This window comes from Protopterus annectens, chromosome 2.part1 (assembly GCF_019279795.1).
Source record: "Protopterus annectens isolate FY-2018-M chromosome 2.part1, PAN1.0, whole genome shotgun sequence".
NCBI classification, from domain to species: domain Eukaryota; kingdom Metazoa; phylum Chordata; order Ceratodontiformes; family Protopteridae; genus Protopterus; species Protopterus annectens.
In genome coordinates, this window is record NC_056729.1 from 682,149,914 (window position 1) to 682,167,351 (window position 17,438).

Here is a 17,438-nt window from a genome sequence, read left to right on the forward strand (position 1 = left end):
AAATTACTCCTGACACTCTTCTCCACCCACTCCATCCTGCCTGTACTGTCTTCTTCACCTCTCTTCCACAATCATCATTACTCTGAACTGTTGATCCCAAGTACTTAAACTCATTCACATTTGCCACCTCTACTCCCTGCATCCTCACCATTCCTCTATCCTTCCTCTCATTCACACACATATATTCTGTCTTAGTCCTGCTGACCTTCATTCCTCTTCTCTCTAGAGCATATCTCCACCTCTCCAGGGTCTCCTCCACCTGTTCCCTACTCTCAATACAGATCACAATGTCATCTGCAAACATCATAGTCCACGGGGACTCCTGTCTGATCTCGTCTGTCAACCTATCCATCACCATTGCAAATAAGAAAGGGCTCAGAGCTGATCCTTGACGTAATCCCACCTCCGCCTTAAATGCATCCGTCACTCCCACCGCAGACCTCACCGCTGTCACACTACCCTTGTACATATCTTGTACCACTCTTACATACTTCTCTGACACTCCCGACTTCCTCATACAATACCACAACTCCTCTCTAGGCATTAGCTAGGCTTGTAAGGGCTCTTAAGCCATTAGTCTAGTAATCTCCTGTGAACCTATGAATCTATTATGAGTCCAGTAGCTCCTAGCAAAATGTATTTGCATATATTACACTTAAATGCTCCGCCTCTAGTAGACACATATGCCCTATCCTTCCTCCACCATCCTTTCTTCAGTCTGCCCACCACCTTACTCCACACCAGTCAATACAATATCTTGTTTCACCGTAATTTTCTATCCACGTCTAGTGCTACCAGCTCATCTTCAGCCCACCATTCCACTTACCATCTTTGTGACCGTCCTTAGACTTAGTGTCTTATGTCATTAAAGCCACCAGAAGTGACACATTATTACTGAGTCACCTTGCCAGTGTCTTGTAAATTGAATAAATGACATCTGCTTGCCTAATCTACAAGTCAGCATAGCACTGTCTCTCACCACAGCCTGCTCATATTGTGTCGTATTACTGTGCTTTTTAAGAATTCTATAAAAGTTTTGGTTCATTTTACTAAGTGATTCAGTTAAAAAAATTACAAGGGAAACAAAGAGTAGCATTTGAGAATTCAGCAAGCATTATGGATGGAATGGTTGTTCAGGAACTTTTCTTCTGAGTGCATAAGTTAGAAATGTTGGACTCAAAAGACGTCCAAGGAAAGCTGTGTGTGTCATTTTCATACACAACTTCCAACACAGAACATTAATCAGCAAAGTTGGTCATATATAACATTTTATATTGTTCAAGCTTCTAGAAAAGCCAGAGATAGACTCTTACAATTTTATAATTTTATTTAAAGTGGTATTACACTTTCATGAATCACAGAAGGTACATTTTTGTCATGTATAAAGTCACATATTCTGACTTACTGTTGGGTGTAATCTATGTTCTTTCAAAATGAGAAACTTGGCTGATTTTTAAATATGACACCTTACAACCCAGAGGTATGAACAATGACTTTTTAAAAAAACATCTGACATACTATTGGCCTACTGATTGGTTATGTTACTAAGTTACTTTCTAATATGCTTTTGACAGTCTGTTATTGTGTTCTTTGTCAAACTCTAGTGCTCAGAAATTTTAGTGCTATTTTATTTATATATATATATATATATATATATATATATATATATATATATATATGTATATATATTCACTTCATAACACTGAAAGCTCAACACACTGAAACTCAAAACACTGAAAACACATATCATACATATACTGAGTTTAAACAACATAAATCATAGCACTTTCCACCACGTGTATGCACTGTCCAGGTGGGGGGGGGGGGCTGCGCCTCCACACCCCCTGCTAGTTATATATATCAACTCCAAGATTGCACTTCACTACACTAAGTGCAATCTTGGAGTTGATATATTTAAGTAGCAGGGGGTGTTGGGGCACAGCCCCCCCCCCACATGGGGGGGGTTCAGGGAGGCTTGCCCCCCTTCTTACACGTGGTGGAAAGTGCTATGATTTATGTTGTTTAAACTCAGTATATGTATGATATGTGTTTTCAGTGTTTTGAGTTTCAGTGTTTTGAGTTTTCAGTGTTTTGAAGTTTCAGTGTTTTGATCTTCTATATTATGAAGTTTTCTCATTTTCAGTATTTTGAGTTTTCAGTGTTATGAAGTGAATCCATATATATATATATATATATATATATATATATATATATATATATATATATATACATATATTTTTTTTCTGTGTCAGTTTCATTCTTGACCTTAGTTTTTATTGGTTAATGAATGCATTGATTATTGATTAATTATTTGAGGCTATCATTACATGCTGCATCACTATTTAATTAACCTCAAAGGAAGCTAATAAAGTTTTACCTGTTAGTTGCTGCATTTATTTTTATTCTTTATATTTACTTGGTTCTGTTAGTGTCTTTTAAAAATATGCAAGGCTGAGTTTGTCTAATGGTCACTTCCAGAGTTTGTTCTTCCCAGGGCTTCTTTAAATCTGCTGTCCTAGACAGTGCTTTGCTGAATGCTGATTTGCCCACCCTTAACTAGTACACCAATTTAACTATCATAAAATAAAAGATGAACTCTAGCCTCCACTTCTCTAATTACAGTAGTTACAATTACACTAACCAGAACAGAACCATGTGGCATCAATTTAGTTACTGGCTTATCAGTGTAGTTGACATCTAACATTACTCTTCACTCTGTTTACTATCTGTCAGCTAATTCCCTACCACTTTTTCCAACCTGAGGCTAACTTCCATGATCCTTTTCTTCTCTTTCCATTTTATTTTTTTTTTTTGCAAAATGGTGCCCAAGGCCAAATATCCTATGTTCAATGGATTTCATTTGTTTAACTAATTTAAGACCCCTTTGGAAAACTACATCAAATTGGACCTTTGCTCTTTGGAGCTATGTTGTTAATCACTTAATATGCCTTTGTTCAAAAGTTAGGTCAGTCTACTCCAAGAAATATTTCTATCCCGTGTTCAGGGATGCAAGTGGTCCTGCTTTGGAGTTCTTCCTTGTGCACCTGTATTAGTGCAGTCACACCCAATTCTTTGGTATCAGTCCATCTGCCCTCTAATTTCCTACCAAAATTTGGTAATACAGCCTCTATTTTACAAATATTAATGGCAACTTTCTAACTATATGGAATAGTGACCCATTTACTTCCTGTGTCTGATCCGTCATTAATACCTCAAGCTTAGTTTTTGCACATTTTTCCTTATTGCCTCTGTATCTGTCACACTCTTTCCAATCCTACCTTTGAAATTCTCCCACACTTGCTGATACTCAACTCAAACTTCTCATTCCCTCATGAAAACAGAGGTGACAAATGACAGATAGCAAGTAGCTGCAGCGAGAACTAAAAATGAATGGCTTAGTACTTGTGTTTATCTTGTACCTTTTCTGCTTCTTAAGCCAAGATCTGGTTATGGCCTCCTGCAAGCTCCACTCCATTTGAGGAATCTGTTGTGCCCACTACTCTAGCTAACTTTATATCAAAATTTCCTTTGATCCTCTGAATAGCCCTAGTTGTCTTTTTCTTCCATCAGTCTGAAATGCTGTATTGTGTATGGATAGTCATCCTTATCTCTTGCCTAATAGGATCCCTTGTTTCTTCAGGAGCTTTCTTCACTTCATCCTTTACACAAGTTAGTTTCTTCCTCTATATATATATATATATATATATACAAACACTTAATACAATAAAACTACCTAAAAACTGACAACTCTGGTCTGTACAAACTGAGGACATAAATATAAGATAGTACATAAATATAAGAACAATAACAAACCATAACTCAATGTTTAAGGGGTCTATTCCTTAAAAAAGGTTTCAGTGAGACCATACTATTTAAGCCTGGTAGTCTATCCGCGTGTAGTTTAATAATCCATTCTTGCTCTATAGCCTCGGTATACTTCTTAAAATGACCTCCCCTCATTTGCTCATACACTATTTGTAAGACAAAAAACTTAAACGTATGCGTAAAACTGTCATTTACTAAGTGTATCGCCAATGCATTATTCTCTTTACCATTTCTTATATCCCCAATATGTTCTAAAATTCTATCTTTTAATAAATGATTGTTTTTTCCTACATAGAAGGCAAAACACTCTGTGCAGAAACCAAAGTATATAACATTTTTAGTGTGACAATCCGCATAAAATGCAGCCTCAAATCTATATAAATGTACTTACATGCCATACATCTCCTATAAGTGTATGTACCTGTTCTATCTGATATATTATGCTTATGATGATCCACTGTCTTATAACTGATTCTTTAATGATCTATTTTTTTTAAACAAGAAGAGAGGTGCACTACTTATCTGTCCATCCAGTTCCTTCACCATAGAGAGGATGTCCCAATTACTTTTAATAACATTGCGCACCATTTGTATGTTGCTAGCAAAAGTCAAGGGAATTCTAATATTAGCATCTTGTCTATCTTCCAAATCAAGGTGGGTATTGACATCATTACTAATAGGATCTAATCCTCTAGCATGTCCATCGTTATAGTACGGTCTACATCTACCTTGTCTCTCCCTCCATGCCGCATCAATTTGTCTATCAATAAACCCCCCAAAACTTGGACCGAACCACAAAAGGAGGGGGAGTATCGATATTCATCAAAGATACCCACACTTCCAGGTTGGTGGCAAAGCAAGAAGCATCAGAGACTATCCATGTGCAACTAACAGTGGGTAAAACTGCCTTCCAGTTTATAGCCTGCTACAGACCACCCTCCCAAACCCAGGAACCCCACGCGGCCTTCCTGAGAACACTGGAAAATATGAAGGTCTCTCCAAACACCATTATATTGGGCGATTTCAACTACCCAAACATAGACTGGGAGCATTACTCTAGCTCTAACAACCTAGCCCAAAGGTTCCTAGAATTCATAAACTCAAATGCTATGGAACAACATGTTATCACTCTCACAAGAGGGGAAAACATACTGGACCTGATCATCACCAACATGGGGACTCTATGCTCCAGACCAGAAGTGTATCCCTCACTGGTAAGATCAGACCATAAACTGATCTCACTGGATATTCACATCCCGACCCCACCCCATGCCCAGAAAACCACAGTGAAAAACTTATCTAAAGCAAATTTCACACTCCTCAAATCCAAAGTGGAATCCTTCAAAGCCCCCGGGCCTTTGGAAAATATGGCCCAGACTGCAGAATCCTTTATAAATGCATTCTGTGAACACCTTCAGGAATGCATGGATCATGCAATCCCAAATAAAACCAAGACCCAATCCTCCAAAGGCAGACGTCCTGTCAGGTGGATTCCAGCCATAAACAAACTATACAATAGAAGGAGGAAGCTAGTACATGATAGAGCAAAATCCCAAAAAGGGAAGGCATCTCTGATCAGTATTAGCAAAAAACTAAGGGCACTCATAAAATTGTCTAAGGCCAGCTTAGAGAGAAAAATTGCACAGGATACTAAGGATAATCACAAGGCTTTCTTTAGTTATGTTAGGAACCTGGGTGGGAATTCCCAGATATGCTCAGAATTAGTCCAAAATGACAAAAAATACACCGAACCCACAGACATTGCCAACATCCTAGCTGACAGGTTCAGCACAACCCCCCCCCTCCCCACCAAAAGGGCAAATATCTATCCCAGCAGAGTGCTGCCCCCCTAACATCTCAGATACTCAGGTAAGAGCCGCCTCTCCAAAGCAAAAAACACAGCATCAATGGGACCAGATGGTGTCCCAGGCTGCGTTCTACATGAACTCCAAGAAGAGCTAAACCCAAACATAAAACTAATGTTCAATCTCAGCCTTTCTACAGGATATGTACCCAAAGAGTGGTGTACAGCAACAGTGGTCCCTCTCCACAAAGGTGGTGCCTCAATGGACCCTGGAAACTATCGTCCCATAAGCCTGACTAGCTTGGTCTGCAAAGCTATGGAAAGGATCATCATGGACCTCATAAATAAAGATATTAGGGACCTACAGACACTGGATCCTACCCAGTTCAACTTTGTTAAGGGCAGATCCTGCCTCTTAAACCTGGTCGACTTCTTTGAAACAGTCACCAAGGCCACTGACAAAGGGAAGGTGGTCAACACAGCCTACCTGGACCTCACAAAAGCCTTTGATACAATACCCCACTCGGGCATTATTGATACGCTCACCAGCTTAAATATAAACCCCTATGTCACTAGATGGGTTGCAAACTGGCTCAAGGACAAAACCCACATGGTTAGAATTGCTGGAGCCATGTCAGACTCCAAACCAGTTACAAGTGGCATCCCACAAGGCTCAGTCCTGGGACCTCTCTTGTTCGGTATATATTTCTCGGAGGTACAGGCCAACACGGAAGGACTGTGGCTGACCAAGTTCGCAGATGATTGCAAATTGGGTGCCATAATCAACTCTCCAGCCGACACAAGCAACCTCCAAAAGGGCCTCATAGAAACAGACAACTGGTGCCAGAGTCATGGCCTCAAGCTAAACACCAAAAAGTGTATAGTCATCCCCTTTGGCAAAAACAAAGTGCCCACAAATTACCACATAGGTGGTAATCCATTAAGTACAGAAGAAGTAATTAGGGACCTGGGGACCCAAGTTGATAGCAATCTCTCATTTGACAACCACGTGGCCAAACTGGTTAGAAAAATATTTTATATAGCCCACCTAATCATGAAGGGATTCACATCTAGATTAGGGGAGGTCATCGTGCCTCTTTACTCATCCCTCATCAGGCCCATAATCGAGTGCAATGCCCCTTTTGTGCAGCAACTGGAAAGACCCCAAAAGTACCTCACCAAGAGGATCAAAGGGCTCAAACAGATGCCATATGCTGCCTGGTTAAAGAAACTCCAGCTCTACTCAGTGGCATACTGCCTGCTCAGAGGCGACCTGTGCCTGACGTATAAAGCCATGTCCAACCCGGAATTAAGGGACATGCTGCACCTCAAAAACTCCAAATCCCATCGAGCTACACGCTCGAGAGACTTGAACCTCAGCACTGAAATAAATAGGACATGCTGGAGGGACAGATTCATAGCCCAGAGGCTCCCTTCACTCTGGAATAAAATCCCAGTCCAGGTTAGGCAGAGTCCCTCATACAACTCTTCAAGAGGAATCTTGATGAGTGGATGGGAGATCGTAGGTTTACCCCGGGTATCACTTCTGTGTCACTGTTAGACAGAGGCACAGTATACTAACCTCGCAAAAGGGCATAGCAAAATTAATTTAAAATGGGTGGCGAAAGCCAAACATACTCTGGCTAGGCTTATAAATGCCCTAGGGCAGATAGTATGAACCTATGAACATATAATATCATGTTCTTTATAGCCTCTCTCCATGAATTCATTTTTCATTAAAGACAGAGGCTGCTGCAGGAGCTCATTGTCATTATAAAGGCAGATAGTTCTAAAAACCTGCCCCTTCAATACATTCCTTTTAGTATGTACAGGATGCATACTCTGATTATGTAAGAGGTTGTTGTTCCTTACTGGTTTCCTATATAAAGAAGTGGTCAGTGCAGAAACTGCATTCCTTGTGACCTTCACATCAAGGAAATTTATCTCATAGAGAGAGTACTTGTATGTAAACTTAAGAAAATATGTCACATTATTTAGGTAGTAAAGGAAATCTTTCAAGCTTTGCTCAGTACCATGCCACAAAAGAAAGATGTCATCCACAAATCTTTTATACCACTTAATGGAGTTACTAAAATCATTACCAGAAAGAACAAAATTCATTTCCTATTGTACCAAAGAAAGGTTGGCGTAGCTATTTGCACAAGTTGTGCCCATGGCCATGCCAAACTTCTGTATATAGTACTCCTCTTTAAACATACAAATATTATTTTCCAAAATAATATCCAACAATGAGCATAACAATCTAACCTTGGAGGTGTGGATGTTCTTACCAATTAATAAGGGTCTAATGTTCTCCATGCCCCAAGTATTCAGGATCACTGTAAAAAGTGACTCAATATCCAGAGTCACAAACCAATACGCATTACCTACAGCTTGCATCTGCGTACCCAATTCACTAAGAAAATCTTTGGTATCTTTAAGGATAGTAGTGCAACTATTTAAAATAGGATGTAAATTCTTTTCCACAAAAATGGAAAGGGGCTCAGTTACCCAACCCTTGCCTGACACAATAGGGCACATGGGAGGATAAAATAGATCTTTATGCACCTTCGGTAGGCCATAAATTACCGGTATAGTGGGTGTATCAACTTTAAAGTATTCAAACAAGGAGTCAGATATCATTCCTGTTATTAGTAAGTCAAAGACAAAAAATTGTGTTCTATCTATAACTGCATTAACTGTCTGCAAAGTAATACATTCATACGTGCTAACATCTTGCAGTAGTTTCAACACACCAGTTACAAACAGATCTGTGTCTAAAATAACAATTCCCCATCCCATATCTGCAGGGCGAATCTGAACAGATGTAAGATCCTTAAGTTCATGTAAAGCCTGCCTTTCTGATGCAGTCAAATTATAAAAAGTGTTATGACCACTCTCAGCAAATTTTTCTCTAACTGGCTTTTCACAAACATCAATAAAAAGGTTCCGGATGGATGCTGCTGTCGTATCATCATGAAACATTATTTAAAACAAATCTAAGCCAATCAAACATTAGTAAAACACCCGCCTATTTCTCAAGGCGGGCTTCATAGGTATGACACCATTTCTTATGGCTGACAGATGCTGTAACAGTCTCACTTTAAACATATTGTTGGTCTTTAAAGTGAGACAGTTACAGCATCTGTCAGCCATAAGAAATGGTGATGTGCACAATGCCCTATGTAGGCATGTTATTGAATTTCCAACACATGCCTTTACTTTTAGGGCTATAGTGAATGTCACACTGAATAAAAGAGGCGGGGACATAAAACAACAGACAGAACTGATTGAATCTAGGTGGATCATAGAACTAATGGCCCATAGATGGCCCGGCCTCAATGATGTCATACCTATGAAGCCCGCCTTGAGAAATAGGCGGGTGTTTTACTAATGTTTGATTGGCTTAGATTTGTTTTAAATAATGTTTCATGATGATTGTGCTCTGTCTGATGAAGGGTTACACCCGAAAGCGCTAACATCTTCTGTATTTGTGTCTTTGGATTTTATACCTGTCTCTGGTTTTAATAAAGTACTTTTATACGACAGCAGCATCCATCCGGAAGGTTTTTTCTTGTTTGAATTTCTGGACTGTCTTCCCACAGGTTGGATTTAGTCAGCACCGAGCATTTTTGGATCAATAAAAAGGTCAATGACTGCATTATTTGGTGGAATACAAATGCTAGGTCTTTTAAAAACATTATGTTCATTCATGTCCCCTTTAAACATAGCTTTCAGCGTTAAAGTTCTGCCAAACAACTTAAGGTCTCTGAGTACATCTACCAATTCGACTTTTTGTGCTGGAACAAAACTCAGCCCTTTATTCAACAGTGACAAATGAGCATCTGTTAAAGAAAAGGAAGAAATGTTGAAAACTAGACCTGTTTAGGTCTTTTGCCATTCTTGGTATGCTTGTCTACACTGTGACGTCGCCGCATTCTCACATTGGCAGCTCGATTTCTGGATCTCCCTCGTATCGGCAGAGGATTCTGCAATAAAAAATTCTTTTGTTGCTGTAGCGAACAAATGGCAACAGCCCCTTGTTGTATTTCACTTGGCCCTGCCCTCACTACCAAGGCTTATTTAGGTTTAACAGCTGGTGAAATAACTTTATCTGTTCGACTAGCATCATTGACATCATGACGTTTTACAGAAATTAACAAAGCTTCATTAGATTTATGAGTTAAACTCTGTGAGTCATTTACTGTAACAGGAGCTTCCCCTTCCAATGCTAATACAACTATTGAAGGGGCTGCTGAGTCAGTATGATAGTTCGTATTATGGTGATTCCTCCCATTTTTCTGCTGCTTGCCTAGGACCATTAACATAATGTGTATCCCTAGACCAAGAAAATACATTACCTGTTTGAAAATCATTACGGTACCTTTGTATCTTCTTAGTTTTGGTTGCTGTAAGCCTTTTTTCATACATGGAGATGTTCTCATGTAGACTATCCATTTTATCACCATAGACTTCTGCATCAAAGTTATCATAGATATTATTCTGTAGACTATAAATGTCACTAAGTAGTTTGCTTTCGTCTGGTTGAAAAAAATCGATAAGTAGCTGCATGTACTTCGCGCTGCATTCAAGATTCAATATTTGCCAGCACCTAAGCAATTCTGGAAGAGTTTGACCATAGCTTGGCATACCCAAATGAAACAACAAGTAACAAACCTCCTTCCTGAGTAAAGGACCCTCGTAGTGATAAAGTCACAATGAGCAAAAACAAATCCAAGGATACACCAAAAGCTGAGATGACACGATTTCACTGTATCAAATCTGAAGAAGCGTTACTACAACGTGAAAGCGCTAACTGTCCTAGGCATTTTGGTTCTAATAAAGGATTTGATACAGTGAAATCGTGTCATCTCAGCTTTTGGTGTATCCTCGGATTTGTTTTTGCTCATTATAGCTTGGCATAGTTAACACCCGGAGCTCCCTCGGTACAATATTTAGTTTAAGGGAGGCTTCCAGGTGAAACCGCTGCCACTGCAGCCGTTTAAACTTATATAGTTTATTCTCTAGCAAACGAAAGTCTTTTAGAAAATTAGTATATTGATCAGTCCTTGATGTCTCTATACCTTGTGGAATATGTAGGTCCTCAGCCAATAACGGATTAAATTGCAGGTTCAAAAGAGACTCCAAACGATCCGTCATCATTTTACCATTTATAACTGTGGCAGATTGCACATTGTCAGTAAAAGTTTCTGCCCTTTGGTTCTGATTAATCCCTTCAGCCATGTTCAGTGCAGGATAATAACAAAGTATAATGGAACAAAAATAATATATATACTGAGCCACCGAATCAAGTGACCAGTGAAAAACAATAGTATCCAAAAAAGTAGAAGAAAATGTTGGTCACACAAGGCTGCTAAATTAGATAAAGTTTAATGAATGAACACAAAACTAAAGTGAGTGTTTTCACAGAATCCTATCCGCTTCTTCAGACTAATACAGAGTGCCACAGACCAACCAACATTTAAACAAGGCTCCAAAATCAAATCTGACATATTGCTGTTGGTTGACTGATGACATCTGCCAAATTTTTGCTTAACTTGATAAAATGTAATATCATTAAAGATTTGAATGTGTAAATGTTAATTTGAGTGTTGTTAGTTGTCTTTCCCATCCCTGGAATGCTTAACCAAACTATCTTACACAATATGAGACCAGATTCCAAAAGGGTTGCTCTCAGTGTAAGGGATTTACTTCCGTGGAAGGCCTATCTAAAATAAGGCTTACTCCAGGGGCCATATTCCAAAAGACTGCTGTCAGTGTAAGTGGTCTTTTGGAACTGAGCCCACAGAGTTGTTTGGTTACCTATAAGCATTCATGCTACGTGCAACTTCTTATGTGAACATTAAACTGAGTTGCTTGTAACCTCCACTATTTTCTGTGGCATCCAAGAAAGTAGTCAAGAATGTCACATACATTAGAAAACATTGGAATTAATGCTGTTGTTAAAGTGTTCATGCATTCAAAACTTAGTGTCATTAAGGGGCAGTAGAAATAGGATGTGCTACTGTGAATTCAAGCTTCTTGGGTTTGCATGCTGAATGCTTACCCTACAGTAATAAGGTTTCTTACGTTGCTGCAAAGTGTACAGCTTCATTAATACTTACTGTTCTCCCTTTAATATCAAGATGTACAATTCCTTAGCATAGTCCATCTATCCAGCTATTGTGGAAGCCCAAAACTTTTCCTAAATTTGGGTCATATACTAAGTAACATAGTAAGTGACATTTAAGAGTTTAAGTAGCTTCTGTTATGTAACTTTATTTGAATATTTTGTCTATACTTAAAATGACCTACTCTAATTAGAAGATGCATAAACTAGTGTGCCACAGGTATTGTATACATTGATTTCAGCTAGTGTCCCATTATGTGTGAAATACATTAAATAATACCAAGTGTAATTTAATATTAAATGGAGTGCTAAGTATGTGTGTGCCTTACATCAAAATATAGTGTTTGGCACTTGCCAAACCATCTATTTTAAAAAAAACAATCAGAAAAAGAATCATACAGTACCTGTTAAACCACCAGCCACTTCTATCCTCTTTTGCACAATTTTTTTCATAGCGGTCATTGTCCCTGTCACGGGTACTGAATTTCATTCCATTGTGGTTTGCCCACCATTGGACTTCTGGGTGAAATCCTCCTGAAAGAGAGTCACCAGCAGAACCAGAGTACGAACCAAAACTCAACGGGTATGAATCCTGGTGGGAAAATTGGATAACTTTACCAAATATGGAATATTAGGAGATTAAATTATAAAACAGACCAATACTTATTGCTTGTAACTAACATCTTAAACTACAGTGTTTCAAGCAAAAACTTCTAAAAGGATGTGTAAACCTCACTGCATATAACATCAGTAAGATGTTATTGTATTTAATAAGGCAGAAATCATAAGCACCATAAAATCAATATTTGTATAGTATTTTAGTACTCCATCTGATACCGAAAATTCCTTTGAAAGAATAGAGGAAATTTATTTCAGAGTCTGATGAAGTGTGTGTGTGTGTGTGTGTGTGTGTGTGTGTGTGTGTATGTGTGTGTGTGTGTGTGTGTGTGTGTTTGTGTTTGTGTGTGTGTGTGTGTGTGTTTAAATGTGCTTGTGTTGCAAAATAGGTTTAAGGAACAAGTTTTTATGTTTTTTTTTTATTTTTTATTTACAATTTTACAGTCATTGCAGTGGGATGCATTAACTGAGCAAGTTGTCTACTGAACCTGGATTCATGCAAGTTTTTATGACTGGGCTGCCACATTGGTGGTTTAGTACAAAGGAATGCTTTATTTGTTATTATTATTATTATTATTTTAAATTTAAATATTATTGCTGTACTTTTCCTCTAGTGTAATTTGAATTATTTCTTGTAAAGTGATGTACTTTGTTTTAGTTTGGACAATGTTAAATTTAGTTTTTTAGGGGGATCCAATTTGCCAGTAATAATATTTTTGATTGGCTCATTGCAGTTCTCACATTGTTTGTTTTGCATTATGTTTACTCTTTTTCCTTAAAATGCTGGCAGTTTTGGTTTCTACTGGCTTTATTTGTACAGGTATATTTCAATCTATGGCATACAAAATCCATTTTGATTAAGAGACAGGTATACCTAAAGCTTGCACCATGGCATAGAAGGATATCATCCTTACTATACCATGGTCTACCTGAGTTTGAGTAGTGGCACAGATGTCTACAGTAGCTAGCCAATGAAGATGGGAGTGGCATCCAGTTCACCTGTGGGGGGGGGGGAGTCTCAATGAGGAGAGCACAGGACACCTCTAGCTTACAAACACATGGTAGCCTCAGCCCTGTCCCTGCCTCAACCCTATCCCTACACCCTATGATACATTAACAGGTAGGGATAGGTTACTAATTAAATCTAGATTACTTAAAAAATATACTTCTGATAATAATATTTTTTGTTCTATCAGTGCCCATCCACCTCATTTTCTTCAGTGTTATAACTGAGGGAGTTCATTATGCTAAAGAATAACACTTCAGATGAGGAAATATTTCCTGAATTGGTAAAAGGTATGGCATTTAGGTTAACCCAAAGGGTGTAACCTAAAATTTTGATTCAGAAATATAAAAATATCATGTTTGATAAAAGTAATGAAGGGGTAACATCAGTAAGGCCCCTATATTGGACCAATTCCCAGTATTGTGGAAACATAGGTGAAAAACCATATTGTTAATAAGTATTCAATGTTTTCTGAAATTTTTGTTCATATTAAGTTGAACTGGCATTTTAATGGCAGGTAACGCTTTATATAATGTGTTACTCAGGTCATCTGTTTTTATTTTTATACTCTAGAAGACTTAAAAGATTTTGTCTTATACAGTAGCCAAAGAATCTGTAAGTGTTGGCAAGTTGTGAATGCACAGATTTGGAAGAACTAATGTGTCTTATCTGGAGTTTAGAGCAAAATTAATGGTAAAATGCACAAGATGAAGGAACAGTGTTCTTCCTTGTCTGGCAAGATAGTGTATACTATTAGATGTAAATGTCATGAGGTTAAATGCTATATTGGGCAAATAAAAAAAAAGTGAAACTATGGATACAGGAATATCTATCTGACTTAGGGAACAAGAACATTGCTAACAGTGTGACAGTGGGCGATTTGAATGGCATAACAGCAAAGTAAATATTTTTGAATTTATTGCTTTTTCTATGATTAATTTAGCTAGGTGTGATATACCTCTCAGTTATCCAGATTTTTGCCTCATAATTTTGGCCCATTCCTCATTAAATTTGTGGTTTCCTGAAAAATAATTGAGGATTAAAGTTCATAAATAATGACAGAAAATTGAGCTTCAGATTTCACACCCTTCAGAAAATGCATGATACTGCAAAAGCTGTTATCCTATCAACTTCCTATGTTTTTGGGAGAAATATTTAAAACTTGTCCCTGTTCTCTGGTTCGATTCTCAGCTGGAGTGCCTTCTGTGCGGAGTCAGCATGTCCTTCCTGTAGTCATATGGGTTTCCTCCGGGTGCTCCGGTTTCCTCCCACATCCCAAAGACATGCTCTAGGTGGATTGGACACTCTAAATTGGCCTTAGGTGTGAGTGCGTGCATGTGTGTGCCTTTTGTAAAATGTTGGGCACCGGGCTGGCAACTCGACACCATAAAACTCCACTGACAATTGTTCTGCAGACCATTGTTCTGCTGTGGCAACCTCCTAACCGGGAATAGACAAAAGAAGAAGAAGATTTAAAAATTATCCCTATTTTGGACCTTTGTCCTCCCATTATTTTTGGCTTTGTCCAGATTTTTTGTGCTAGGAGGTTGAGAGGTGTGAGGGGTGATGGTCATGTGGCTTAGGCTGTGGTCACATTAAAAGTTAGGTTGAGTTTAAAATATGAAACTCTAGTACCATATGATATAAATGGGAAATTGCCTGCAAAATTTTATATAATGTTAAAAATACTCTGTTGCTTTAAGACAAGTGTGTGAGTTAATTTTTAAGTGATTTTTAATAATCAATTGTTAATTATTTGAAAGACAGTATTTAAATATAGGGGATTGTGTATTTTGTTTGATTCTCATAGAAGACATGCCACTGAAGCTCTAGGGAAGAAAACAAGGTATCTTTCTGCTTCTTACCCCTTTTTTTTTTTTTTTGAGGGGATTTTTTGTATTATTTAGAGCACCACATGGACAAGGGTCTTTAGCATCCCATCAAACAACCCTCTTACAGAGTACCTAAAAGAGTTAGATAGACATTAAAAGAGGAACTGAAGGACATGTTGAAACTGGACATAATCCAGGAGTCTAACAGTCCCTGGTTCTCACCAGTGGTCCTGGTCCCAAAGAAAAATGGTGGCATCCAATTCTGTACAGGGTACAGGAAAATAAACTATGAAACATTATCAAATTATGCCAAGCCCAAGACAGATAAAACCTTAAAGCATATGGTTAGGGCTAAGTATCTAACTACTACTGACTTGATCAAAAGCAAGTACCATGGACACTTGCAGCCAGGGAGAGGTCAGTGTTTTTGAGCCCATTTGGGTTGTATGAATTTTTAAAAATGCCCCTTGGTATAAAGAATGCCATAACAATTTTCCAAAGGCTGGTAGCTTGCATCCTAGCAAAAGCAGGAAACTATGTTCTAGCTTATCTGGATAACACTCCAATCTATAGCAGAACTTGGGCGGAACATACTTCAGGGAAGTGTGTTGGACAGACTGCAAAAACCTATGCTATGCCATGTGAGAAAAATGTCTTGATTGTGATGGATATATCTGTGACTACTAGTTATTACATATATAAATTATGACAGGTAGGATCAGTATTTCTGCTGTAAGAGATACAGAACTCAGGCAGTTAGAGATTAGATTTTTCTGCATGGATCTTGTCTCTTGTCTAGTTATGCTGTCTTTGATTTTATTTCCCTGTGTGTTATCAGTCATATAGTTGCACTACTTTTGTTATTAGTTAAGTAAAGTTAATTTATACACCTTTAAGCTTTATGGCTGGCATTCACTATTTATTATATATATGTATGTTATTATCATCATTTACATTGTTGGTTAATTAAATGTGTAGCACACATCTCCCATTAGACTGCTTAGTTAGGCCTTCCTCCAGTGAAAGAGATTAACTGGTGTATTTATATAGGATTTAATGAATTTAACTATAAGATAACTGAAAGCCCCTAGCTATTCCAGGGTGGTGTTAACAAGAAAACTGTGGGAATTGAAGAACTCTGCCAGCCTTTCCTGGGAACTGTGTGTGTGTGTGTGTGTGTGTGTGTGTGTGTGTGTGTGTGTGTGTGTGTGTGTGTGTGTGTGTGTGTGTGTGTTTGTGTATGTGCATTTGTGTGTGTGTAAATAATTTGTGTGAAAGGCAGTTACAGTCAATAAAGGGCCACTGGAAGTCAGTGAACAAGAGAATGATGAGAAATGGGACTAGGGGTGCTTGGCAAAAGACACAGCTTTGTAAGTGGCCTGTGTGCAGTATGCACTATATATATGTATGTATGTTGGAAGCCCGTACTCAGGACAGCAGACAGCAGTGTATATTCCCTTTATGCTGTTGGGGCCATGTTGTATTTTGTTACTTTATTACTTCATCCTCGGTTGGCAGTGGTGGGATTTAAATTCATCAGGGTCAGCTATCCTGACATCACATTGGGTTGCATCCTGCCATCTGGGTGTCACATTGGTTGCAATGGTGCCTTTCCCATCACAATAAGTACAATACTGAGACTGACCTCATTTCAATAGTTTATGACCTACTGATGGGAAGAGATGACCAGTTATATCTTTGTCCTCATGCATTACTCACTGGCATCTGATCAGGGAATTTTGACTGAGCACCTGAAGTCCTATTGCAGGTGGGCAGGAATAGTCCTAGGGTGTTTTTTGCCTCTTACCTCTTAGGCTGCACCCAGCAGGTGTTATATGGAATTAAACCTTCTGATCTTTTCCATCTGGAATGTGAAGTACTGCAGAGCTAGATCTTGACCCCCCTCTTTATTCACAATATATATGTTGTCAGTTAAGGAGGTCATAATGGGATATGTGTTCACTATCACTCATATATGGATGAAAATCGGCTTTACGTATCCTTTCTTCAGGAATATGTGCCAGAGTTCACTACTTTGGAAGACTGCTTAGATTCTATTCTTTAGTGATTTGGTAGTGACCAAAGCACAACCAAACCATGACTGAGGCCATACTAGTGCATGCCACCATCCACTGGTCACATGCTCCCCTCTCTGCTCTATTTACTGCATACAGGGGCAATAGACTAAAATTTGTGTCTTCAGTCCCTGAGCTGGGGGATGTT

At 38.5% G+C, this 17,438-nt stretch overlaps 1 protein-coding gene across 2 annotated transcripts in view; it reads right to left on the bottom strand.

Moving 5' to 3' along the window:
- FGL1 (fibrinogen like 1) overlaps positions 1 to 17,438 on the bottom strand; it is a 399,209-nt gene that overhangs the window by 91,759 nt on the left and 290,012 nt on the right. For both annotated transcript variants that reach the window (XM_044062419.1, XM_044062420.1), the window contains exon 7: positions 12,164 to 12,351. In XM_044062419.1, coding sequence (XP_043918354.1) covers positions 12,164 to 12,351 — 188 coding nt within the window. The remainder of the gene's footprint in view (positions 1 to 12,163; positions 12,352 to 17,438) is intronic.